The sequence below is a fragment of the Zophobas morio genome, unplaced genomic scaffold (assembly GCF_036711695.1).
Source record: "Zophobas morio isolate AGI-343-1 ecotype UQ-CSIRO unplaced genomic scaffold, CSIRO_AGI_Zmor_V1 ptg000009l, whole genome shotgun sequence".
NCBI lineage: Eukaryota > Metazoa > Arthropoda > Insecta > Coleoptera > Tenebrionidae > Zophobas > Zophobas morio.
The window spans coordinates 10547992-10574397 of NW_026972114.1; the positions used below are offsets into that span (position 1 = coordinate 10547992).

At 35.1% G+C, this 26406-nt stretch overlaps 6 protein-coding genes across 8 annotated transcripts in view; 2 read left to right on the plus strand and 4 right to left on the minus strand.

The window, feature by feature from the left end:
* Positions 1 to 1191, minus strand: part of LOC135125859 (probable sodium/potassium/calcium exchanger CG1090) — a 33137-nt gene extending 31946 nt beyond the window's left edge. The window contains exon 1 of one of the 2 annotated variants that reach the window (XM_064051584.1): positions 1086 to 1191. The gene's annotated coding sequence lies outside the window, so the exon portion shown is untranslated. The remainder of the gene's footprint in view (positions 1 to 1085) is intronic. The other variant, XM_064051586.1, reaches the window with a different exon arrangement.
* Positions 1192 to 1389: 198 nt separating this feature from the next.
* On the minus strand, positions 1390 to 1876 carry Snrpg (Small nuclear ribonucleoprotein G). The gene is made up of 3 exons (XM_064051597.1): positions 1749 to 1876; positions 1554 to 1701; positions 1390 to 1498 (listed from the first exon to the last, which is right to left on the minus strand). The coding sequence occupies exons 1-3, from the start codon at positions 1778 to 1780 to the stop codon at positions 1448 to 1450; spliced, it is 231 nt and encodes a 76-aa protein (XP_063907667.1). The 5' UTR covers positions 1781 to 1876; the 3' UTR covers positions 1390 to 1447.
* Positions 1877 to 6649: 4773 nt separating this feature from the next.
* Positions 6650 to 8254, plus strand: LOC135125658 (zinc finger Ran-binding domain-containing protein 2). Of its 2 annotated transcripts, none has more exons than XM_064051308.1 (2): positions 6650 to 6742; positions 6799 to 8254. In XM_064051308.1, the coding sequence occupies exon 2, from the start codon at positions 6842 to 6844 to the stop codon at positions 7490 to 7492; it is 651 nt and encodes a 216-aa protein (XP_063907378.1). In that variant the 5' UTR covers positions 6650 to 6742; positions 6799 to 6841; the 3' UTR covers positions 7493 to 8254. The 2 variants fall into 2 exon arrangements, with proteins under 2 accessions (XP_063907378.1, XP_063907379.1); XM_064051309.1 differs by having other exon boundaries at positions 6802 to 8254.
* A 7346-nt stretch (positions 8255 to 15600) lies between these two features.
* LOC135125874 (uncharacterized) lies at positions 15601 to 17236 on the minus strand. Its single transcript, XM_064051608.1, has 4 exons — positions 17152 to 17236; positions 16981 to 17105; positions 16062 to 16935; positions 15601 to 15755 (listed from the first exon to the last, which is right to left on the minus strand). The coding sequence occupies exons 1-4, from the start codon at positions 17213 to 17215 to the stop codon at positions 15616 to 15618; spliced, it is 1203 nt and encodes a 400-aa protein (XP_063907678.1). The 5' UTR covers positions 17216 to 17236; the 3' UTR covers positions 15601 to 15615.
* Positions 17237 to 18346: 1110 nt separating this feature from the next.
* LOC135125875 (transmembrane protein 120 homolog) lies at positions 18347 to 19505 on the plus strand. Its single transcript, XM_064051609.1, has one exon. It carries the CDS (start codon positions 18385 to 18387, stop codon positions 19480 to 19482), a length of 1098 nt encoding a protein of 365 aa, XP_063907679.1. The 5' UTR covers positions 18347 to 18384; the 3' UTR covers positions 19483 to 19505.
* Positions 19492 to 21919, minus strand: LOC135125873 (serine/threonine-protein phosphatase 2A 65 kDa regulatory subunit A alpha isoform-like). Its single transcript, XM_064051607.1, has 4 exons — positions 21782 to 21919; positions 21355 to 21735; positions 21113 to 21307; positions 19492 to 21066 (listed from the first exon to the last, which is right to left on the minus strand). Exons 1-4 carry the CDS (start codon positions 21848 to 21850, stop codon positions 19519 to 19521), a joined length of 2193 nt encoding a protein of 730 aa, XP_063907677.1. The 5' UTR covers positions 21851 to 21919; the 3' UTR covers positions 19492 to 19518.
* Positions 21920 to 26406: the final 4487 nt, after the last annotated feature.

Consider the following 26406-nt stretch of genomic DNA (forward strand, 5'->3'; position numbering starts at 1 on the left):
GTAAGACATTAATGGGTCTTTGTAAATGTTGCTGTTCAAAGTGCCTACGTATTTTAAAGAATGAAAAATAATAATATACCTAAGTACAAAAATTGGGCTAAACAGAAGTACAAAATTTGACGAAATCTGTACCTAGTTATTTATGGATTTCAGCATTGCCCCTACGGATTAATTTTTTTAGTTTAGTTATTTTAAGATTATTGCATAGATTTTTAAAATATTTGAAAGTTAAAATTTTAGATAAAATGATTGACGTACAAATTTTATTCTTTCTTTGAACATGAATATAAAATGTTGGGAAACTTCGACCTAAAAAGATAAATTTAAAAAATGTAAAAGCATCCTAAATCACTCTTAAAATTTAGCCCACGCTAAAAAACGTTTGACCTTTGCTTGTATGCTCTTAATTTTATTTAATTTAATGAAAATCAATAAATGGATGAAAAAGGGAAATAAAATATCAATAATAAAACATTTAGAAAGAAAGACATAGTACGAGGGTTTTATTTTGAAACAAAATAAATTAGTGAGAGCGAGAGCATCTGAAAAACACAAATTACATCTCCCGTGACACCCAATACCAAAATTAAATTTTTCACGTTATCGGAAAAGCGACGTTCTCTCTAAAATAAGAAGCAAAAACCCTTGAGGATCTCGTGTAAAATATAAATTGATTTCTCTCTCGAGTTGCATTATTAAAAATTCTGTTTTGACAGGAAAAGACGGGTCAATATGAAGTCGGAAAGTCTCTTAGTGTCATCTTTAAAGCGTGATTGCCGATTTCATTCCACATCCGACATTCAGCCTTCGACTGCAAAGCTCTCTCGAGTGGAGATATTTCGTAATAGAAAATTTTCACGTTAAATGACTTTCCTCATTTGAAGCGATGAAATACGGCTCTAATAAAAGCGAATCAAATTATTAATGCAAGACAGTTTCAAGTTCGTTCCTTAGCAGCTGTATAAGCCGGACGAATGTCAGGAAATTCGCGGAAATCGTATTTGAGTGGGTGCAGAAATCGGTTCCGTGTTTTCCGCAACCTCAAGAACCCCTTGACCCTACTCGGAAAACATTAAATTGTATACCTGCTAGTGTCCGTGTTTCAGCACTGGAAAACTCGTCACTCTACGGGAATTTTCACTGGGAAGCTGTCGCTGAAACGCTTTTATCCACCAAACTAGCGAAACCGATATTTTCCAGTGGAACAGTGACGGCGCGCATGCGACATTTTATAAGCTTTTCATACACACTGTTACGGACAAACCGATTCAGGCAAAACAATGGGAATTGGATTTCTTCGTGAATGGGGACAAAAGCGACTGCGATAATGCTTTCCTTTTTATCGGCCTAATTCGGTTATTCCGACCCCGATAAAATAAAACACACAAAGGAAATCGATTTTTTTATTACTTAAATTCTTAAAATTACAAAAATATTACGGTAAGTCTTAAATTCTATCCAGCGCCTCCAACATGACGATGCTGTTGCCGCGAATCACCTGCAAACAAACATAACCTCAAAATTTTTGTTTTTATTGGATGTAAGAAACTTACCACCATGCCGATGTTATTTTTTTTACCATCCCGACATTCCTCAACGCTTTCGTCCACTACGAGATTCATGAAGGGGTCGAAACCTCGCAGAATTCCGACGACCTGCCGGCCCCCGTTCAATTTTAAGCATAGCTTTTTATCCATAAATCTAAGACAAAAAAGGTAAAATGTGGATTATTGATGCACAAAACTTACTTTTTTAACTCTGGCGGGTGAGCTTTCGACATTTTTTATTTTTTGGTATTTTGAAAAACGCTTCCGATTTCCAAACGTTGCTTGTGACACTTGACAGACAGGTTTGACAGTTGACGTGATCGCGTCCTGTAGTAAGCGGTGCTTTGGAATGCTACCAACTCAAATAATGTTATAAATAAATGCAAAAGGTGAGCTGTTTTTTGTACATACATTTAAATCTTCACTTTCTTTCTAATCAACTATTGAGAAGTACAGAATTTAATTTTTTGTTTTTCGCTGTTACCAAAGCCAGTGGCGTAGTGTGTATTTTATCATGTGACTGAATCATAACTACATACACGTGTTACAAAAGTTTACCATTTTAAACGCATTTTAAGTTTCTAAGAATAAAAAAATATCATCACAATTGGGAGGGTGGGCGGGGTTTATATATATGTGTAGACGTGCAAAATTGCAAAATCCATATTTCCTTGCAAAAATTTACCGTTTTAACTATGTTTTAAGTTTCTTGTTGTGAAAAAATGGCTATGTATATTAAGAAAAAAAAGGCAAAATATAAGCCCCGCCCACCCACCCCCCTATCTCAATTCTGATGTTTGTTTATTCGTCGTGAGCCAAGGGGGCGGGAATTAATATATTTTGTCCATTTTTTCTTAATATATGAAGTTTTTTTTCCTAACAAGAAACTGACAACATGTTTAACTATTTTGTTGTTGAAAGAAAACTATACATTAAAAAAAAATTAAGCCCCACCCACCCGCCCCATCTCAATTGTGATGAATTTTTCATTCCTAATCAGACCGAAGGGCGGAATTTAACTGCAAAATCCTCATTTCTCTACAAGAAATTATCATATGAAATATGTTTTTACATCAATATTTCTCTGAAAAATTCTACATTTTTAAAAACAATTCACATGGCAATTTCTTGTAGAGAAATCAGGATATTTCAAATTAAATTTCGCCCTTCAGCCCACGATGAATAAAGCATTCATCACAATTGAGAAGGGGTGGGTAGGCGGGGTTTATATTTTGTCCATTTTTTTCTTAATATCCGAAGTCTTCTTTTCCCAACAAGAAACTGACATGTTTAACTATCCTGTTGTTGAAAGAAAAGTCTATATACAGCCTGTTATTGAAAGGTACGTACAAAATAAAACCGGCAATTGGTCTCGAAATATGGGTGCTAAAAATTAAAAAAAGTTCAGGTAAAAGTGTTCTCCTTTTAGAGATAAAAATTATTAAAATTTATGTCCAAATTCGTTGTACGCCTCTGATAAAAAGATCATCTTTCGTTTCTATAGCAACATTCAGTCTTGACAAAAGTTTTATTGTTACAGTTGCTAGGATTTACTAAAATAAATTAATTTTACCTATTTATCCTTCAGTAGCGTCTAAAAAGGTTGGATAAGGGTTAACTTTCCCCTTATAATTTTAATAACACAAAATAAGTTTTTCCGACTTCTTAGACTTCGCGAAGAACTGTCCATTTTGTTGTACGTACCTTTCAATAACACCCTGTATATATATAAAAAAAACAACAAAAATTAAGCCCCACCCACCCACCCCATCTCAATTGTGATAAATTTTTCATTCATCAGACCGAAGGGCGGAGCTTAATTGCAAAATCCTTATTTCTCTAGAAGAAATTATTATATGAAATATGTTTTTACATCAATATTTCTCTGAAAAATTCTTCTCTTTTTGAAAAGATTTCATATGGCAATTTCTTGTAGACAAATGAGGATGTTTCAAACTAAACTTCGTCCTTCAGCTCATGATGAATAAAATATTCATCACAATCGAGAAGGGGTGTGTGGGCGGGGCTTATATTTTGTCCATTTTTTCTTAATATATGAAGTTTTTTTCCTAACAAGAAACTGACAACATGTTTAACTATTTTGTTGTTGAAAGAAAACTCTGAACATTAAAAAAAAAAAAATTAAGCTCCACCCACCCGTCCCATCTCAATTGTGATGAATTTTTCATTCCTAATCAGACCGAAGGGCGGAGTTTAACTGCAAAATCCTCATTTCTCTACAAGAAATTATCATATGAAATATGTTTTTACATCAATATTTCTCTGAAAAATTCTACATTTTTAAAAACATTCATATGGCAGTTTCTTGTAGAGAAGTGAGGATGGTGCAGACTAAACTTCGCCCTTCAGCTCATGATGAATAAAATATTCATACAAACAATAAAAATTAAGCCCCACCGACCCACGAAGTTTAGTTTGCAACATCCTCATTTCTCGACAAGAAATTGCCATATGAAATCTTTTCAAAAAGAGAAGAATTTTTCAGAGAAATATTGATGTAAAAACATATTTCATATGATAATTTCTTCTAGAGAAATAAGGATTTTGCAATTAAGCTCCGGCCTTCGGTCTGATTTCGAATGAAAAATTCATCACAATTGAGATGGGGCTGGTGGGTGGGGCTTAATTTTTGTTTTGTTTTTTTTTAATATGTAGAGTTTTCTTTCAACAACAAAATAGTAAACATGTTATCAGTTTCTTGTTAGGAAAAGAAGACTTCGTATATTAAGAAAAAAATAGCCAACTCCTTATTTCTGTACACGAAATAAGAAACATGTTTTTGAGTATCGTGTTGTTCAAAGAATACTATGTATATTAAGAAAAAAACAAGCCAAAAATTAAGCCCCACCCATATCTATTCTAAGATCAATTGTGATGAATTTTTCATTCGTTGTCAGACCGAAGGGCGGAGCTTAATTGCAAAATCGATACTTTCCTACAAAAATTTACTACACTACACATATTAAGAAAAAAAAAAGGCAAAATATAAGCTCTGGTAGTTATAATACCTAATCTGTTTTTGAAACGAATATGTAGCAATAAATTTTGTGGATTTAAATGTCGACAACTATCTTTAACAATCCACAAGTACTGACACAAAGCTACAGTGTAGAAAATTATGGCAGCTCTTTAAAATATGAGGGTTTCGGTGAACAGGTAATTTATTGCTTAATATTAGTGGATTTCATTACCTCTATCAAAATTTGATTTTCGTGAAATTAGTTCTGTCAACCAGAAAATGTCCCCCCCTAATTCAGGGAATTTTCCTTCAAGTTGACGGCACTGCACACTACCGTAATTTGATTGGTTGAAAACCCAACGTCAACGGCAACGTAACCACAAAAGGTAAAGTGGGATTTATAAACTTGCTGTTGACATTGATTTTACCGTTGCATTTGCTGTTCCCACTGACGTTGCTTATAGAGCTGAAAAATGTCATTTATGGACTCCGTTGCCAAGTTACCGTTGATAGCAACTTTGATGTTCAACTTTTGCCATATCTAAAGGGGTTGTAGAAGAAAAGTGGAGGATTTAAGTTGATTATTTCAAAAATTTACCATTTTAGACATTTAAGTTTCTTGTTGTCGAAAAAAGTCTACACATGTTAAGAAAAAAAGGGCAAAATGTAGCTCCGCCCACCCACCCTATCTCAATTGTGAGGAATTTTTTTAATCGTCGTGAGCCAAGGGCGCACAGCTTAACTGCAAAATCCTTATTTCTTTACGGGAAATTAAAAACATGGTTTTGTGTATCGTGTTGGTCAAAGAATACTACGTATATTAAGAAAAATAAAGCCAAAGATTAGACCCCACCCATACCTTCCCCACTCTCAGTTCTCACTTGTGATGAATTTTTCATTCGTTGTCAGATCGAGGGGCGGGGCTTAATTGCAAGATTGTCTAGAAGAATTAAAAATTTGAAACATGTTTTAAGTTTCTTGTTCTGAAAAGACGACTACGTATATTAAGAAAAAAGGCAAAATATAAGCCCCGCCCACCCGTCCTCTCCCAATTGTGATGATTTTTTTTTAATCGTCGGAAGCCAAAGTAGCAGAATGGAACTGCAAAATCCTTATTACTTCTCTACAAGAAATTACCATGTAAGACATATTTTTGAGTAACGTGTTATTAAGCATACTAGGTATATTAAAAAAAAAATGAAAGCCAAAGATTAAGCCCCATCCATACCTGCCCTGATCTAAATAGTATCTATCTAATATCTAAATCATCACAATTGAGATGGGATGGATGGGGGGAGGGGTTAACATTTTGCTTTTTTTTTAATGTACATAGTGTTCTTTGAGCAACATGATATTCAAAAACATGTTTTTAATTTCTTGTAAAGATTCTTATAGATTCGCATCAATACACTTGATTTGTCAAAATTTTGAAGCTTGAAGCTGCATTTAAGTGTCAAAAGAAAGTGAAACAAGTGATAGACACAGAGTTCTAGATGTAATGAACATTTACTTGACGCTGTTTATGTATAATAAGTGACATTATGATGTTAACCTAAACCTATCAGAAATATACGTGGTACAGTTTCGGCCAGAAAATCTTGGGCAGTATTGTCATTCCAATGACAGAAGCTCTAAAACAGGCTTTACGTACTTATAACCTCAAATTTTCCATATTTGTCATTTTGACGTAGACTGGAATGTGGATGATGACGTATGTCAACATTTATTTTTTAAAAGTGTCAATCATTATGACATTAAAGCATAGACTACATCGTGTTTTTCTTAAATGACAGAAAAATACTGCCCAAGATTTTCTGGCCGAAACTGTAATATGGCTTTAGTGATAAAAGTAACAATTTTAAGTTTTACATGTGTCTGATGAATTTAGAGGTGAAAGTCAGATATTCCAACTGTCTGCACTCCCCTATGTGATAGAGGAGTTCAATTAGCGCAATGAAATGCAACAGGTGGTAAACTTTGAAAAGAAAAAGTACGATATTTGCAATAATAATATAATTAACAAAATATTGTTGCCCACTCATTATCTTTGCGACGCCACTGCTTTAAATCTCCAAGCATCAACCTGTCGCTACCAACCCATAGTCTCAAATCCCCCAAGCGAGTGACATTTGTTATTTGACGTTTCTCCCCTCAACAAAATTTTCATTTTCCAAACGAAAATTCGGACGCAGAGCCGGAATAAAGTTCAGTAAAGGTAAAAACACTCCCAGTAACGACAAATGTTAACTTTGCCATACCCATTTTGTTTAGTAGCGCAGCCTCCATCCCCCTTGTCTAGTCTAGCTCCATCCCCATGGAAGAAGCCGAGCTGACACCGCCCCCGCCGCCGTCCCTCAAAAACAGTTCCTCGTCAAACGACGGCGGCGACTGGACGTGCCCCGAGTGCGGCAACGTGAATTTCGCGCGCAGAAACAGCTGCAATCGGTGTCACAAAAATCGCGGACCTAATGCCGGTGTGAAAAAACGGAAACTGGGACACGAGATCGGCAAAGCGGCGGCCGAGAAAAGCAGGGGGCTGTTCAGCGCGGACGACTGGCAATGCAACAAGTGTGGGAACGTGAACTGGGCTCGGAGGCAGCAGTGTAATGTTTGTAACGCTCCGAAGTTTGGGGAGGTGGAGGAAAGGACGGGCTTTGGCGGGGGGTATAACGATCGGGGGGTGGTGGAGTACAAGGAACACGAGGAGTCGGACGATGAATACGACGAGTTCGGGAGGAGGAAAAGAAAGAGAGACGGGGAGAAAAGTGACAGAAGTGACAGAAGTGAGAGGAAGGAGGTGGATGAAGAAGAGGAGGAGGAGGAAGAGGAAGAGGAGGACGACGATGGGGATGGGGATCTGTCCAAGTATGATTTGTCAGATTGGGGGGATGCGGGGGAGGCGAATAATAAAGAGAACCGCGAAAGATCGCGGTCGAGGTCTCCGCATGAAAAGAAGAAGAATTAGTGGAAAGCGGATGCTGATTAGAGACTTATAGGTTATAACCGCGGCTTTGTATTGTGAATAATCCAAGATAGGGTTAATAGGACATTAATTAATGGTGGTGTTTTTACCACTGTTGAAGTAACAAATTTCATAGTTTGTTAGTTATATTTATTACTGTCCAGTTTAAGAAAAACAACAGCTGTCAATTCTCTTTAAACAAGCATGTACAAAATTTATTTTTACTAATTTTGGAGACACTCAGGCCTGTTTAATGTGGCACTAAATTTAAATCTAAATTTAGAGTAGGTGCAACTTGCATCATGGAAACAAGAAAAACCACCTCATTCTAAATATAAAACAGTGATTTTCTAAGACAATTTTTTTTTGTTTCCGTACATTCATTTTAAATTTAATTTTAAATGTAGTGTTTCAAACGGGCCTTAATGGTCGGAGAAATGTGGACGATGTTATATTTAAATATCCACTAATGTTACGTTAACATGATGTTAAACGACAACGAAGTGTCTACTAAACACTTGACGTCATGTTACATGATTTCAGAGCGCTTAAATTATGGATTACTTCAGATGCTAAGGTATTTTTCTGACTATGAGAGTTTTTAGAATCTATTTTTTATTGACTTAAATATTTTCTGTATTATAGGAATAATTCCCATTTGTATTGTCTTGTTTCAGTGGATCCAATTTTCACAGTTTTGGCCATTCTCCTCCCATATGCACTTATGTATGTTAAAAAGAAGTAAATAAAGATAATAGAAATTTTTGTTAGTGTATTAATTCATTGTCATAAGTTACACAAAAAATTTCAGTGATATATTTTTCGATTAAATTAAAACAATATATTAAAAGGGAAATGGCGGATGCGCCGGGCATAAACAACTGCTTTTTATAGAAGTTCTTTCGATTTCGAAATGTAAGAATTACACATTATTGCGTATTTTTTAAAAATAACTAAGTAATGAGTAATAATAATGACAACATTACTGTTCTTATTATCAAAATATTAGAAAAATTCAATTCTGAGAATTATCTTTTTGTACGTGAATTACGAATATTTGTTTTCTTTAAAATTTTCCTCAGAAAATACTTGAGACTTTAATCGACCAGATTAAGACAGATAAGCAGAAGACATTTATTTAAAGCAAAATTTCACAAAATATGTCATGACTCATGACTCATGAGTCATAGGTCGAGGGACATATTTTCAAGATATTATCTTTTGATTTATTAGCTGCATAAATATAACAAAATATTTACGACGTAACCAAAAATTGCCTTGTTAGATAACGAAATAGCTCTTGTCAAACTGATGACAAAATTGGAGTTTGGATATATGGATTGCAGAATTTTATTTTTGTTTCGTGAGTAATGTTTTGGGATTATTTTTTATTCCATTGTAAATATTTCTTTGCCCCTTCAAGCTAGTTCAACAAAAACAATTTGCTAAAGGATTAATTTCATCAAATATATTTTTCTTTGTAAGATACCAAGAATTTGTTCAATATCGCTTCGTCAGATTTTTTGGTATTCTTTGATGTACCTACCGTTTTAAATTTTTGTTGCAAAATCTGTTTTATCAAATCGTTTCACTGTGAAAAGAATAACGTGAGAATGATACCACAGTAGATTGTTATCTATGCTGTGATGATACTTTTATGACACCATCAACAAGTAGTTGCGGATTTACGTGTTACATACCTACTAAGTTGTTGTCCTGTCTACCCGTGACTTGTTAAATTGAGGAAATAAATTTCATTCAGACATCGTTCATTTATAAAAAAAGAATTCTATTTGTTAAACGATTCCGTCAAATTTTGACGCTTTTATGCCAAAACTAGATGAATAAAGCGCATCTGAATATTATCTTAGTTAGGATTTCGCCAGAGGTTGTTTTCATTTATTTAACTGTGAATATTTAAAATCTCGTTTCATTGGTTTTAATTTGAAAAATTAAAACACTTGATTGCTTTGTATATGAAGGAAATAACTTATTAAATAAATCAGTTCCTATATTAACACTTTGTAAACAGTTCTAAAAATAAAAACATATTCACGCACGAACAGTATCACGTCTTAGGGTGCATTTTTCGATAAAAATTCTTTGTTTAATATTTTTGGAGATAACGTAATCACCTTTTTGAGTAGGAAAAAATCTGTCATGCAATTAATTTCTCATATAAACTACAAAATTCGATGATTTAGAGGTATTTTTTCTCTAGCAAAAATGTAAATAGTGTCAGATATAAATACAGGTTTACGTAACTGTAAAATTACGTCAAATGAAAATAGTTAAAATGACGTTGCTAGTTTACATTGATCGAAACTTTAGATCGTAAGCTACGATATACTAGTTTTCTAATTATATACTTACGTGTTTTATAAACAATTATTTAAAGTTTATAGAAGTTGCGTAGATGAATATTTTTTGTTCTGAAAGAAAATTTTGAGAACCCTAGTTTTTAAACATTCTTTAATAATAAATAATTAGAGTTGTGACTTATTTAAGAGATCGACGTGATTGTCAGGAGGTCAGGATACCCATCACAGCATCTTTATTTATTTACAGATGTTTAAAATATATCATGCAAATTTAAATTCCTCCATAATTATAGTTAGTATACCTACGTACTGAAGACGTTTGTTATGAAGTGTTAAAATTATCAAAATCTAGATTTGGTATCACTTTGTTAAATTTTGTAACAAAATTACAAATCATTTAAGAAACTAATAAACTAATCAAAGTTTACCTAAAATGTAAAATTTGTCAAAGATAGCCATGGATTTTGAAAGTTGTCTCTTTTCAAATTGACGGTAATTAGACAAGATCAAATTTTATCAAAGACAAATCTTTAAAAATTCGTAGCTGTCTTTGATTGTGTTTTTTATTGCTCTGTATTGAATTAAAATTTAATGTAACATTAACTCGTGAATTTGAGCTTCAAACTGATTGAATTTGATCACGTGATCAGTTAATTGCGTGATTAAATTAAAGTGCTTCTCTAGTGTTTGAGGTTAAGATTCTACTGCGATATTGTGATATATTGCTTTTCAAAATTTTCTAACGCTATTAGATGATTTGTTTGTATTAATCTAAAATTAATTAGTTTTGACATGCAAATACATGTATTATTTTCGTGCTAATAATTATTATTAAATTAATTATTACAAAATGGTAAATGGTGGATGCGCCGGGGTAGGTTAAATTAAATATTACTCTATCATTTAGAACTTACCTGAAATATTGATAATAAAATTAAAAATTATGTAACAAAATACACACTGAGATTTCTCGTGTTTCAACAATTATGACTTGTTACATTTTCTTCAAAGTTTTAACTTTGTATGTTAAAAAAAATAATAAGATTGTTCCGCTGACCATAAGTGGAATAATCTTATTATAAGCGGATTTTAGGCTATAAAAAAAATTAAAATAGGTCGTAAATTAGGCTAATTAAAAATAGAAAAAGGCTTCAAAAAAAAAGACAAAACAAGAATTTTAGACAATTATTTTTTATTTATATTATATAACTAATGATGTTGTTTGTTTTTACTTCTTTACAATATGTTGTAGTACGTCCATCCGGCGAATGGCAGCTTCGTATTTTCTCGACATTTCTCTTGTAAGTACCGCTCTCTAGTGATGAAACATCCTATATTTGTTCAACGTTTCAAAACTATGAAATTAAAAATATTATTGTAAATAATAAAATAATTAGTTCAAATGGAACAAAATTTACTCTTTTTCTAATTTAATCTTTCATGGTTTAGAGTATGTTCGAAAAAAATGGACAAGATGATGTACAAAACTGCAACGTTTATTAGAAATAGTATTATACATAGTTAGGTCCTTAAATTTCATAGAAAAATGTATAGTGTCTAGATGTAAATAACGACTTTTTTCATTTTAACTGTAAAATCAAACTCACACAAGGAAGCCTTTTCTTTTGTGTTTTTTCTATTTTTAAAGAATAAAAAATAAATTACACTTTATTTACATTTAGGAAAAATGTACTGACTTAATAATAAATAATAATAATAATAATATAATACTTAGCTGTGTATGTATTTTATAATGCACCTTGCTTATAAATAGACAGAACCACTGAAAAACAGAAATAACAACAGTTCCAGTAAACTGTTGTTAATAGTTATTTATGTTACAAGGTTTAAAAGCTTGACGCATAGCAGGATGAATGTAAATGCGACGTAAGACCTATTGATCGAGGGATGCATGGAAGTGAGTCATGCTATGCGACTGTCAGCGGAAAACTAAGTGCTTGTTTTATTTGAACCAATCACTTGACTATTTTTTTTACTGTAATAAAAGACTTTCAGTCATAACACAGGAATCATGCTTTTTCGTCGTTGTTTTCCATGTATTACAAACAAATAATGCAATTTTTGGCTATGACAACAGAAGATATAATTTATATTGCTATATTTAGTCGCGCTTAGATGACACGCTGCCCGTTTTAAGTTGGTCAGTTTCCATGTACTGCTGCAATCATAGAAAATGTTAATTTTAAAAAAGTTTACCATACTTCAGATTTCAGATGGCCTGTGGACACAAAAATGTTACGAAAAGATAAAATACGAACTAGAAATACGTTCGATAGGTAAATTTCGGAGCCGTATAATTCACACTCCCATTCATAAATGCTAAACCGTCTCAATTCGAAAAAACACCACTTGGGTCATCTTCCATGTTCTAACGGCTCGATACTCGACTCACGCCTTAGATGCCCTGCAGACTCGGATACACTAACTCCAGACAGAAGTCAGTTTTCTCGTCTCGCTGAGTTTTCTAGACAAGTTCTGAGCATATGGGTCAGACGGACACACCCAGATCAGACTAAATCGTTTCAGATTCCAAAAAGAAGACGATTTAGGTCAGTTTCAATGTTAACTTGAAGTAAATTAGTCAGAATTCATCTGAAAAAACATTTGATTTTGTAATCTTTTACTTAATTTACAGTCGTGTCCGATATTGATCTTGTTCATAGTGACTAAATATGGCTGACAGACATTTTATTGACCATAGCTGAAAAGGTAATCTGTTTTTTAGTCATACCACCTGTTCACGAGACACGTAATAAATTCTTGTGTCATACAAAATATATTACTTGAAATGGTATATATCTTCGTTCTAAATCGGAGAAATAAATTGGATGATTTTAATTGCCGTAGTAAGATTGTTATTTATTCGTTCTTGTACATCGATTTGTTGTACCAAAAAACTACAACAGGAACATTACGTAATACGTATGTGTGAGGCATGAAATGATTTATTGTTGGAAAATGCGTAGATGTTTGTTTACTTTTTTAGGTCCGATGATTTAGTAACTCTAGATCTTTGTTGATCAAAGTTTGATTTTTTTTTTATATGATTGTAATTTTTAACGGTACCTCTTTTAATTTTCAGAGATTACATAATAAACTTCTTCCATTTTTAATAACATACTATCTTTTAATCGGGGATTACAGGACATTAACTATAATTAATTTATTCCCTTTCAGAAAATAGCTGACGTCATCTAAAAACTGTCAAGTCATATGCAAATTCGGTCGATTTCAGTAAAAAATTTAATGTTTATCTTATCGACAAAGTTATATATTGTCGTCGACTTAGTATTTATTTAAGTACTACTATTATTCATGATAAAATATTGCACTTTATTGCTTTAATACACAAATAACTCTTACAGCTCTTAGAAAACGATAATTAAAAAAATTAGAACCAGGCCGCAGGATCGTCAACCTTTCGCGGAGATAAACTCGTCCTCGCCTCGAAATAAAAAACTTTGTTTTCGAATTTGCCATCTGGACTCTCATTCAATCTGCGAAACATTGAAACTCCAGTATCGAGCCACAATCCCACTCCATTGAAACTAATGAATCACCCGCCAATAGATTGATGCTCGTGCGGCCTTTAAATAGCCCATGATGTTAAGAGCCGGCGTCGCGACGCCTCATCATCGCCCTTAAACCGTTTAAAATTATTGGCCCACCTCAGACATCTCAATCCGTCGAAATCACCGATAATCATAAGCAGCACACTCGAACGTTATTAAAAGAATGAAAAGAGCGTCCGTCCGAACGCTCGTCGGTGAGCGTCGCGATGCCAAATCTAAAATTAAATCGGTTAAGAAGGGGGTAACGTACAGCTTTGGCTAGTATATGTCTAGATTTTGCAGTTTTTGGTGTTGCCCACGACGGGACACATCCGTGTGTTCAGCGACGACTTTGACGGTAATTTTGACGTTCTGAAACAGTGATTGTGGTTTTTGGGGTTCTGGGTGCGGAAAAGTGGCGACGAGGTGGTCAGAGACGGTGGATTATTTATAAAATCTTGACATAATATTGCAAAAATACGATTTTCGAGAGTTCAGAAATAGAGGATGCGAGCTAAAAATATGGAGACATAGTTGAAAATAATTTTTGAGATGAAGTGGGCGAATGGTCGTCGCTTTTACGTTGGCGACATGAACGATGGAGTGCAGGAGAAAACGGGTTTTAGAAATTTTTGATTTTTTTTATTTTTCTGAAAAGCGTAGTGGAGCGAAATTTTCCAAAACTCGTTATTCTAGTAATTAAAAAACGTCGTGTTTATTTTTAGGACGCTAATTGAATGAAAGATAGATTATTTGTCAAAAGAACGATAAAAATACAGTAAATGTCGGGAAAAATTTATTGTTTCCACAGAAGCTGATACGTTATTTTCCAATTTGGATACTTTAAATGCCCTATTTTTGACTCGATTTATTGTTCGTTCTATTTGTTTACTTAAGTTTGTTAAAAAAAATTGAGCTTGAGACAAGGTGTCTAGGATATTAGAGGTTGGCTCATTTGATTGAATTCATTAGGAGAGTAATAGAATGCAAATTTTTTATTAACTAAAGTGACAAAATCATGACTGTATTCTGTTAATAAAAAATCATAAACATTTGATTTAGAATTCCAGAAGTTCGTGTTTTTTTCACGTTTGAAATCTCATAATTATCACATATTTCTAGTCAGATAAAATATTTCTAAAACTGTCAGTTTAAATTTTCTCGATTTCATATTTCTAAGTTTTTCTGTAGTATCTAACTTGGCAGTTACACAGTTATTTTGATGTTTTAGTTGATAAATTATACGATTAGGTAAATGTACGTGGGAAAGTTGAACACCTTCCAGACTCCAAATTTTCAAAAATGCAGAAAAACACGACCGTAAAAAAGTCGGCAATTCGATTATTTAATACAATAAAAAAATAGCTTAAGCCTAGCCGTAAAAAAGCAATTTTTAGAAAATTTCATCCGTGCCGCCTCCGCGGCCACCGTATAAATTTAAATTTAATTGCCTAAAGTTAAATCGACTTGTCGTAAATTTCACAGAACAACACGACCCAACAGTCACAATTTAAACCGTTCTGCTTAATTTAAAAAACTTGAAAGTAAAATTTTACAATAACCACTAATCAGCTATTTATACTGATTTCATTCCTTCCAGTTCCCAATCAGCTCCTCGAAAAAACAAACTTTTGACTCATACAACCTCCAAATATTTAGACTCCCCTCCTACGTCCACTGTTGATAATTTTTCGCAAAAACCCACTCTATTTTTATTCCATTTGTTAATCGCAGTATTCCACGTACCGAGAACATGAATAAACTCGACAAAACCTAAAAATAGGACGTCTCTGACCTTAATTCCACAACACAGACTTGCACTCGCAAACTTCCCCTCGAAATAAATCGACAAGTTCAAAAACAAATAAATAGAAAACCAAAACCACAAGTCAAAAATCGTCAAAAACCGTCAAAAATCGTTTTTTTCTTCATCAGAACCGATGTCCGTTACTTGTTTGTGAGTGTCTAAATGTCTGGCCACGGGGGCCGCGGTGGGGGCGGCAAATCGCCTCACCATTTCCGCCCGCCGTCCCCGTACACGCATTCGCCGCCCCCGAGACTGGGGAGTCCGGGCATGAATATGTTTGGCAACCGCCTACCGTACATGGCGTGTCCTAGACCCAGATGGCCGACGGCGGTCTCACCGGTACCTCCGGGATTCTCGCCGCCTCCTGGACCCAGACCGTTCAGGATGCCCATGCACCCAGTAAGTAGACTGTGCGTGAAAGGGGGTTTAATTGTTAGATAGTACACAAGCTAACGTACAGAAGACTAAGAGCAGAATAGGGATTTTGGTTTCGGTGGCTTGGTTGCGTTTTTCTTTTAAAGTGTGACGTTTTTCTCTCTTGGTTTGAATTCCGGTGAAGTAAGCTCCTGGAAAATAAAGTTTGAGAGTGGGGCAAGATGTCTACTAGTTAAAGGTGGGCTCGTTTGGTGGAAGTTATATATGTATTATTAAATGTTTACATCATCTTGATTATAACGATAAAATTGGACTCTTTAAGCCCCATTAAATTTTATTATCTAAAGATAATGGGTTTGAGGATAATAAGCTTTTAATAGAACAGTGCATATCGACATTTTTCAGAACGCTATAACATTTTATAGCGCTATTAATAAAGATATAATCTTCATAATATATACAGAAAAAATCGTAACCTAGTTTCGTTTTTTACGTACCTCCGTTCATGTCAGCCAAAAGATTTTTGATGGCGTAAGGAACGTCATACAGTTGACCCGAAATTGCAATCGAACTGGTTTTAGAAGGTCCTCTTATGTAGACAGGGATTAATTGAGTGTCATCCGTATTTGTACCATCAACAAGTGGACAAGATCCAGTGACTACGATCAAAGTATCTCGTTCGTCTGTATTTTCCACCACGTGTTTAATACTTTGCATCAAAGAAGAATATATATCGCAAATTTCGTGCAGACAGCCCCCGATGATTATCATGAGAAAGCCATTTTCGGCACCTTCTTGGACATTGCAAAGGGTTTCTTTCACTAAATCAAAGAGAGAGTTTTCGGAGACTTTTCCGAGTTGATCCATGAGTTGATTTTTTGTGGATTGTGCCCCCCCGTTTTCTGGATTCTTTTCGTCTTCGAAAAGTTTCCCGAAAAAAGTTAGTTTGATGTTTGCCATAATCCCAAAAACGTCCCACTTTGGAGTGGTATCTTCGTCCCCTTGGAAGCTGGGTATTTCTTCAAGAGGGGTTTGACGTTTCGATCTTATTTTGAAAACTTCTGTGTGTTCTGGTTGGGTTATCACATTCGACTGACTTCTAATTTGGTTAATAGGATTGAAGCGAGTTTTGAGACTTCTCGGATGATGGTACCGAATTTCCAGATCTTCAGATGTAGATTTTTTGAATCTAAGTCCATTACTAAAACTGTCGTTTTGTACAGAAGCGATAGCTGTGGTCATGCCCATTACATTCCTACAATAACTGATCAAAGCATAAATTCCAGTTTTGAGTAGCTGCTTGCAGTCACTTTCTAGAGAACTGTAGGAGTTTGCGGACTCGTCTTCGGTACCACTAGGTGGAACGCAATGCTGAAATTGTCGTGCGATTTACATTTACAAAGACGAAAACGGTACCTTCACTCGAGTTTTCTCCACAAAGTTTAAATATTTAATGCCTGAATCTTGCATGTAAGGATCACCAGTCGTCGTCTTGGCCAAGAACAAGACCACGTTAAACTTCCTGTCATTGTTGGCACTAACTACAAAAACAGTTAACCGAGGTACGACTTTGTGTTAAACACTCACAGTCTTCCCCCTTGCGCAAATCTACTAGAATTAGTACTAGAACGAAAATGTGACACTTCGCCATTTTTGTGACGGTTAATCACAGCTTACTTTTTTCTGTTTCAGCCTTCCCCAGCCCCCCGCGGTGCTTCCCCCGAGTACTTCCGCGGTGTCCACCCGTACTCCCCGACTCCCGAACACTTCCGCCCCCACCCCTACTCCCCCGACTTCGGTCCTCCTTCCCGGGAGTTCGAGTACGTGGGCGGACCCCTGGAACCACCCCCTCTACCCCAAAACTACGAACCCGAAGACGAAGAAAGTGGCCCCTCCACCGCCGAAATTATAGCCAATCAGTCGCAAGACTACATCGATGAGAAATTGGCGGAATATCAAGCCACCATCTACCAGTTGCAAGGTAAGAAATCAAAGTCGCTCTGGCAAGGTCTATTTTCGCGGTTGACCGTGCATTACGTAATGCCGATCAGAGATCGAAAAAAATTCAAAAGAGTCTTAAATTGTCTCGTCCACCTTGAAATAGGTTTGTTTTTCGGCGATGCAAATTGAAGACTCGGTGTGTGGGCACGGAATTGCACATCGGTGTCATTATTAAAATCGGGTCTTGATGTAAGGAGGTTGTTAAACTCAATATTTTGAGTTTTGGCAACGGACGAAAGTCTAATTTCGTTGGATACGTGATTGTAAAAGTTTCATTTGCGTAAATATTTAGGGGGAAGCGTGGCACACATGAGCGAGCTGATTCGGCAAAAACGGACTTCGGTACTACCTTGCAAAAAACACATTGTTTTCAATTTAGCCATGAACCCCCGCATCCGAATGTCATTTGGCTAATTTAAGACAAGCTAAAAATCAGAATAATCACGGCAATTACTTTAGATTAGAAATAACACGCCTATGCGTTTGCTTTTCTCAACAACTGAGTAATTTCGTCAGGGTCAAAGATAAATAACTCTCGATTGTCCCGCTGGAAACTTTTCGCTTCTCGTTGCACCCGACGTCAATGTCAAAGTTCGTTTATTATTGACAATGGTCATTTCAATGAGCGTTCCAATTCCCCCACCGCAAAAATCCCGGCGCCAATTTGGATCTGCCTATAATTACCCACCTAATTATTTTTACGTAACACCCAAGCAAAATTAAACTCTAGCACAAAACCGAACGGAATCTCGCATTACCTGGTCATTATCAAGGTAAACACGCAGTTCATGGATCACAGATAATACAAAGTACACGAATATGATCCCCACTCCTAATCGGTTTTTTAATACCATCAGTCACAAACCCTCTATCAGTACGCACGAAACAATGGCCGATACGGTACTGGAAGAATGGCGCGAATTAAGTGAAGACTTTAAAAAGCTGGAAGCAGTGAACAAAATCTATCAAGAAAAGATCGATGAAGTGAATAAGTACCAGAAAGAATGTGAGAAGCAGCTCCAGCATCAAAAGTACCGAATCGCCATTATCACGAAGAACATCCAGAAAAGTGGAACGAAGTACGAAGAACTCAAAGAGGAGATTCTCAAACGTGAGGCACAACTACACGAGATCAAGCAAACGTTGCCGCAGGATAGCGGGAGGTATTTGAAGGTCATTCTGGGGAATGTCAACGTTTCCATTTTAAACAAAGAAGAAAAACTGAAGTACAAAGGCGACTATGAAAAGTTTAAGTTGATTATAAGTGTAGTGGCGTTCGTGCTTGCTATCGTGAATCTGATGTTTATCAGTAGGAGAGTTGAGCGTTTGTACCTCTTTATCTTGGTATGGTATTACTTTACCTTGACGATAAGAGAAACCATACTTCGAGTAAACGGATCCAGAATTAAGGGATGGTGGAGGACTCATCACTTTGTCTCCACAGCGGCAGCAGCAGTTTTATTGATTTGGCCAGAAAGTGAAACTTGGAATCAGTTCAGAGTTGTCTTCATGGCGTTTAACGCATATTTGAGTTTTGTTCAGTTCCTGCAGTTCAGATACCAAAGGGGAGTTTTATACCGACTTAAAGCCCTAGGGGAACGTGATAATATGGATATTACGGTTGAAGGTTTCCACAGATGGATGTGGCAGGGACTTAGTTTCTTGTTTCCGTTTTTGTTTATAGTGTACTTTGTCCAGTTTTACCTAGCTTGTACATTGTACAGTTTAAGTACGATGACGGGTGCAACTTGGCACGTTCCAACTTTATCACTATTGTTTTTCATATTATCAGCTGGAAACATAACGACCATGATAATGATTGTTCCTGATAAGTTTAAAAGAAACGTGAAACTCAAGTACCGGTTGCTGAGCCAACGATTGTGGAATTCTACTGACAATAGTACAAAACAAAATTAAATACAATAAAACAGTTAAACAAAGCTATTTTATTTTTTAATCAATGTTGTCATCACTATTTTCTGTTGTGTTGTTGTTGTCGGGTGGTTCTGTATCTTCTGCGTCTTCAACAGCATCCATATCACAGTCGATCATTTCGTATTCTTCTTCTGGTTTTTCGTCTTTCAATTTCTCCTCCAGTTCGTCTTCTATTCTTTTCAAATCATCATCACTCATTAATTTCATGCTTTCCTGCACCCAGATTTGATCCGACTCTGTTTTAACGTCAAAGCAGAAGTTTCTGACAGCGCTTAGAGTTACCCTAGCCCTTTCTTGAACGTTTTTGATAGGGTCATCCATCAAATCTTTGATTACTTTAAGAAAATCTTTCACGAGCATCACAAGAACACCTTCTAAGTAGCAGTCTTCCAAGTTTTCAGGACTAACAGAAAATATCGTCGTCTGTTGCTCTTTTCTTAAATTATCTAGAGTGTCTTCTGCGTAAAAGTTTAAATTGTCAGTTATACTTATATCCTCGTCTATTTCCTCCTCATCGGAAAGTTCTTCTGTCAATTTTTGGTTGAGTTTCACAATTTTGACCAAAGTTTCGACGGCTTGTTTTGATTTTAATTCAGTGAAATCCACCAAGTACTTTCCTTGTTTTTCGTCGATATCTCTTTGACAGTCTAAAGTGGGTGAAATCAATTCTTCTATAGCAAACAAAGTAATGTATCGGAACATGTATCTCTGGTCTGTTGAAAAGGGTACAAAAATCGGAACCAGGGAGTTTATGGCCCAATCGGTTCCAAACTGTTTGACCAACAGTGGCAGAATAACAGGTGCGGTCCTTCTGATTGCGTAAATATTGTCGTTTAGTAGCAACCTGTAGAAGAATTTTAAATTCTGGTCGAAAAATTCGCTGGTGGTGTTTCTGGTGATGTGCATGAAAGCCAAAAGGAGGTTTCTCCGGGTTCTCCAGTGCATTTGTGAATTCTCTATCAAATTTTGAATGACGCTTTTGATTGACTTCAAGGATTTCGTTATATCTACGTCTGTGGGAAGTGAACTTAAATTCTTCAACATGTTTTCTTTGAAGGGCATGAACTCCTCGTTCTCCAGTGCGTCAATAACCAACGGCAGAATGTTGGCATTGAAGCATTCGTTTCTTAAAATCGCACTCAACGAAAGTATATTTGTCGACAACGCAACTCGAACGTCGTCGCTGGGATCTCTAAGCAACAAATGTACTTCCGGAATAATATTCTCCTCGAAATTTTTCTCGAAGATGTCTTGGAATTCGTTTTGCTCGTTCTTGTAACTATCCATTAGGTTAATCGCCAAGTTGTACACATTCTTTGCTGCGAAAACTCGAACTTCGGATTCGTCATCTCTTACACATTTGGAGTAGATGTTGATGATTTCGTCACGATTTTTCTCTGTTGTTTGGATTTCGTGGATTTTCCAAGCTACTCTTTGACGCACTCTCCATGAACTATCCTCACTCAACGTTTTGAAGGTTCGCAGTAAGTACTCGTAGACTTCGAAGTCTTTAAGTCTTTTGGAAATGGCAACGCCGACATCGACTGCTAGAGTTCGGACGGAATCCTACAATTTGTGTTCAGTCAAAGAAGATACAACATGTGAAACTTACTTGTTCGTCTTGTGCTAGATTATCAAAAATTGGTACGAACTCGGATATGATTTCTTCTACGTTTATTAGTGGTATGAACTCGACCAAGCTTGTAGCAGTCGATCGTCGTACCATAGGTGCTTCGTCTTGTATCAAATTCCGGAAATAATTCCTCAGCTCGGTTTGCTTTTCAAGTGACATCTTCGCGTAGCAAATCTAGAAGAACAAGTTTAGATTGTAGTAGTACTGAGAGTACGACCTACAGCTATCAGACACCCTGCTGAGCACTTGGTGGTGAACCAGTCGCTCTTGATCATCCTCTCAATCGCCGAATAGAAAGAATTCTCGCACTGCTCGTTATCCAGTACCTCGCAAATCTTCTTCATCGATTCGACGGCTTTGTCCCTCACGATGACCTCATCTTCACAAGCCAGCTTCACCAGGATGTCCAAAAGGATCCCCACGTGATCGTTTCCCCCCACGAACGGAACCAAGCGTTCCAATTGTTCCGCCAAATTGAAACACGACTCTTCCGGCATGGCATCGACGCAGTTGACTAAACAAGGTATCAGTTCTTCGCGCGTACGTTCCGCGTCCATGGCCGCCGCTAGCGATGGCAGTCGCTTGATAGCGTCCACTTGAACCTACAAGACACGTCAGAAATTTCTTTTCGATTAGAGTTTGCATTACCGATATGTTATCGTCCATAAGGGCATCTTTGAACACCCCGATTTCGTAACTGCTCTGCGAATCGACCATTTTACGCCTTTTCGTGCATGGGTGAAGTCACTGAAGGTGTTTATGGGAAGATATATTATCTTATCAATCACGGATAAGATAGGGTTTTTCACGCGGTGGTAGAGGTGCGGCAGAGGCGGCAATTTTTTTGAACGGACAACCGCTTTAGTTCCGCTTTCAAGGTAATAAATTAGAGGTGAAAGTAAGAGACGGGATTAGATGGCTGTCTGATGTTATTAATGTTCATTGCATTTGCTTATTTAATTTTAATTATGTAAGAGCTGGTGGGAGCGGGACGGATGCGGCACTTGTCATTTGTAAATATTGGATTTTCAGCTGCTAAAACTTGTCGCTTGTCAAATGGGAAACGATCTATTTTCGGGATTTGGTTTTGTTTAATGTTTCACAATGATTGGGTAGGCTTTAGATGTAGTGGTTAATGGAGTTTCGCAGGGATTCGGATTGGGACACGTGTTATTTTAATGAAATGTTCAGCCGATGATTAATGCTAGACTGTTTATTGTAGTTTGAAGTCGTTTCTGTTATTACTAAAATAAAATAACCACAAGGAAACAACAAATGACTGAAATGGCTCGGAGGTTGTATAAAATTTACAAAATTAGAATAATTACATAACATATGTCTACTAATCTACTATTTTAAAACTGATTTAACGGTAAGTGTCTTATGGTAATGTTCGAGTTTGTCTGCCAAATGAGCGCTGTTTTGAGAAATGTAAACATTAAAAAAGCGCTTTACCATTAGTTACAGAAAAAAAAAATGTAAAGTTGTTGAGACAGAACTTCGCCTTCGATGCGCAACAGATAGTGCATCATGCATATCAGAATTTACGTTTCAATGAAGATTGATTTAATGATTTTGTTGAAACGATGTCATTAACTTTTTGAGCGAAAAATCTATTAACTTTGATATGTACAGTGTAATAATAAACATACGTTTGTGTTTTCAGTAATTCAGGAAAATAGATGAGGCATTTCTAAAATAATCAAATCTGTTCATAATTTAAGTTTTTTAGAAGCACGTTTAGATAATAATTTGTTGGTCATAAATCAGTTGTTGTGCCTATTAGAACTTTTATAAGATAAATTATAAAATTGAACTGTAAAAGTATTAGTTTTACAATTCATTTTTCAAAAAAAAAACTCACACACTCACTACTTAATCTAATCAAAGGTGATGTAATTCAAAATTTATGGAAACATAAATATATAAACTATATATATTATCGTATTCCTTTCCGCGAATGTGCACAATCAGAAATATTGTTTGTGTCAGAGAACTTTCCATGTGAATTTGATGAAAAATCAATATTTTTTTCTCTGTTTTTAATAAAGTTTGTATTCTATAGGGTGGCGAACAATTTATTTTCCACGCTTTTAGTCTTGTAAATGGCAAGATATATATCGTATTAATTTTTTTTTTAAATAGTTTCAGTGGTTTCAGAGTTATTCAAAAACATTAAATTGCTGGAAGAAACCTCGTAGACTCTGAATAATGATTACTGTTTAAATATGTTTTTATATACGTAGGTTTTTGAATTTTCAAAACATTACAGCTTACAGCCAAACATATTTGTTTATTAATTTTTTTTTTCAAATATGGTAAGATAAATTATTAACAGATCTTAAATTCCCTAAATTTGTTAGATATATGCATACCTTAGTAGTGGCAAAATTGAAAGGTCCATTACAAAAATAAAGTTAAAATTTATAATTTCAAAATCTCTCAGTTAGAATTTTATTATTAAAAATGAACGTTAATTCTACTTTATCACTCATCATAAAATCACTCCATTTTATTCTAATTTAACCAGCCTTTTACACCGTTTTTGTGCATATAGGTATATGTATATATAAATACAAGGTTTTTAATTTCAAATGATTTACTAAAATTACATCGAACCGACCACCTGCACATAAACTAAGTTATATGATATACAAAGAATGTTTCCATCACAACATTGTTTCTGAATATTTTTTTCTATTAAATTCTAAGGAGGCTGTCTGACACTTTGCCACCATGTCATATTTGTGCAACGTATCTAGTCATCTTTTTCATAAAAACTAATCTAGTTCGTATCTTTTACACTTACCAAGGTGATAAAGGTGTGAAAAAGTAAAGGCATCAACGAGTATGAAAACAAAAGTGTCTACAACAACTGTCGTGAAACGTAAAACTGGTAGTACGAAATAGTATATATAGCCTGAGAAATGGTTTCAAATGATTGAAAGAATGCTAGTGCCATTTTCTGAACGTACACATAATGTATGTAAATATATAGGTTATTTCACCTCCATTGATTTGTCAATATTGAGTCACAACTACCAGTGCAGAAAATACTAATGTTTGCAAAGAAAAATAGGAAAAAGTTAGTCAGATTTTCTATCTAACCAACAATAATACAATTAATTTTATTTGAATCGTTTCAGCACGCCAATTAAATCATTTTCAGGAAATATATTGAAAAAATTTTAAGGATCTATAGGGAGAGGCGAAAAAAACTGAAAGCAACACATAAGTTCTAGTGTTTTAGTTTTGTCATTCATCTGAAGATTTAACTAATTAGACCTGAAGTTGCTTTTGTGCACGATAATATACCGGATGTCCCAGTTTGCCTGTTCCATAATATTTCAACGACTTCCAAAGTTAAAAATAAATTGTTTATAAATTTAGGTAATAAACAATTGTGAACATGAGACTATTAGCGAAATTTAAAAAATCGGCAAATCAATAGAGCTAAACTTTTTGTAGGCCAACTACGATGTAAGAAACATTTATAATAATATCAAATTTATATATTTAGTGGTAATGTAAAAAAAAAAATGGATAAAGACCGACAGACAGACGGAAACGGGAGACCACTTTTTCGTACTCTATTACTCGATTACTATACTTCCTTAGCTTACGCTCGGAAAGTAAAAAACCTAATTTGTATCATACATGCTACATAGAGTAGAAACTTTGTCAAATATTTCTTGGTTGGAGAACTTCAGCAGAAATTCTAATTTTGGGCCGATACTGGCTGAAGCCGAAACCGAACTTTCGGTCAAACACTAACTGGTTCTACGTAAAGAACTCGAAAGTTTATAACCCACTTCGCGCTCAGCTGAAAGCGCATAATGCCCACAGAAATTTCTCTACAGTGTTGCCATTTCATTAAAGCCACATCGAATTTTCGAAGAAGGGGCTTTATTTCCATAAATCAGCTGAAGTTAAAATTTGATATATTTATTTGATTGCATTAAAACAATATGGTAAATAATAATTAATGTTAGGTACTTAATTATTAAACGTAAACTAAAGAATGCACTGGGTCACTTGGCAAATGTCTGATTTCGTGTTTTCGCAGTGTTTCAAAGCTTATAAATCTACTTGTGGCTGAATTAGACACACAAATTTACGATTCATGTAAATTTTACTGGCATTGTTTTAATTTTTTTCGTAAGGTGTTAACGAATTACGGAATATTAATAAAATTTTCTTTTATCGTTTGTGTAAAAATTATGATATCGTCTGTAATTTTTATTCGAAAATATCTTTTGAAATTTAGTCTTGCTGTATGTACTTTATTCAAATGCTTTTAGTTTTTATAGCTGTTCATCAAACACAAAAATGACAGTGATCTTAAATTTTTTAGAACTGCTTATTCATTGTATACCGGGTGTCTGGAAAATTGGGGATTAACTCTTCAGTACGTTATGTATGGGACTTTCGGGAGTTCCAAAAAAATAATAGAAACATTCTTTATGATGTAGATTACGAAAAAAGGTGACTGAAATCCACCTTTTATTTTTTTTAAGACAATAACCATAACAACCAGTAGTCATTAAACGTTATGTTTATTATTAATAAAGCAAGCTATGTATTATTTTTCATTAATTAGACATTGATAAATTATAAACAAAAACAAGACCAACAAAAGAAAAATCCATTAAAGCATAAATAACTAAACACTAGAGAAGATGTTCAAAATTCCTGCCTTGTGCATATAAGTAAGTTCGTAATGTTTCGAAATTTTTATACTTCTAATTTTTTGTAAAAGTTAATCGTCAGTACTTTCTAAAATAAAACTGATTTTGGCAAGACATACCCTACAAAAAAAGAGAGGGTGGGTGGGCGGGGCTAGTAGCTGCCAAGATAAGACTGATTTTGGCAACTGAGATATCCTCTAAGCGAAGAGAGAGCGGGTGGGCGGGGCTAGTACATACCTACTAATATAAGATTGATTTTGGCAAATGACATACTCTCTAAGAAAAGAGAGGATGGGTGCGCGGGGCTACTACCTGTTAAGACTGATTTTGGCAAATGACATTCTCTAAGAAACTAGAGGGCGGGTGGCTGGAGACGGATTTTAGCAAATGACTATCCTCTAAGAAATTTAATTAAATGATCGTAAGAAAAGACACTAGAGGCTCCAAAGCACTTTCAAAATCATTCCAAGCAGGAATACCTAGAAACTCAAGATTGTTTTAAATTATTCAAAAAAAAAACCAGCATCTCAAAATTAACTCAAAAACAGGTCAGGTTCGAATTTTCCAAAAATATAATACCAGAGT

Coding starts and splice junctions, on each gene's coding strand:
- LOC135125874 (XM_064051608.1), bottom strand. CDS start 17,215: ATGGCGAAGTGTCACATTTTCGTTCTAGTACTAATTCTAGTAGATTTG. Junction 16,936..16,980: donor TGGAGAAAACTCGAGTGAAG/GTACCGTTTTCG, acceptor CGACAATTTCAG/CATTGCGTTCCACCTAGTGG. Junction 15,756..16,061: donor TTTGGCTGACATGAACGGAG/GTACGTAAAAAA, acceptor TTTATTTTCCAG/GAGCTTACTTCACCGGAATT.
- LOC135125658 (XM_064051308.1), top strand. CDS start 6,842: ATGGAAGAAGCCGAGCTGACACCGCCCCCGCCGCCGTCCCTCAAAAAC.
- LOC135125873 (XM_064051607.1), bottom strand. CDS start 21,850: ATGGTCGATTCGCAGAGCAGTTACGAAATCGGGGTGTTCAAAGATGCC. Junction 21,308..21,354: donor CAGCAGGGTGTCTGATAGCT/GTAGGTCGTACT, acceptor TTGTTCTTCTAG/ATTTGCTACGCGAAGATGTC. Junction 21,067..21,112: donor ATCTAGCACAAGACGAACAA/GTAAGTTTCACA, acceptor CACAAATTGTAG/GATTCCGTCCGAACTCTAGC.
- LOC135125875 (XM_064051609.1), top strand. CDS start 18,385: ATGATCCCCACTCCTAATCGGTTTTTTAATACCATCAGTCACAAACCC.
- Snrpg (XM_064051597.1), bottom strand. CDS start 1,780: ATGTCGAAAGCTCACCCGCCAGAGTTAAAAAA. Junction 1,702..1,748: donor CACCCGCCAGAGTTAAAAAA/GTAAGTTTTGTG, acceptor TTTTTGTCTTAG/ATTTATGGATAAAAAGCTAT. Junction 1,499..1,553: donor AAAATAACATCGGCATGGTG/GTAAGTTTCTTA, acceptor GTTTGTTTGCAG/GTGATTCGCGGCAACAGCAT.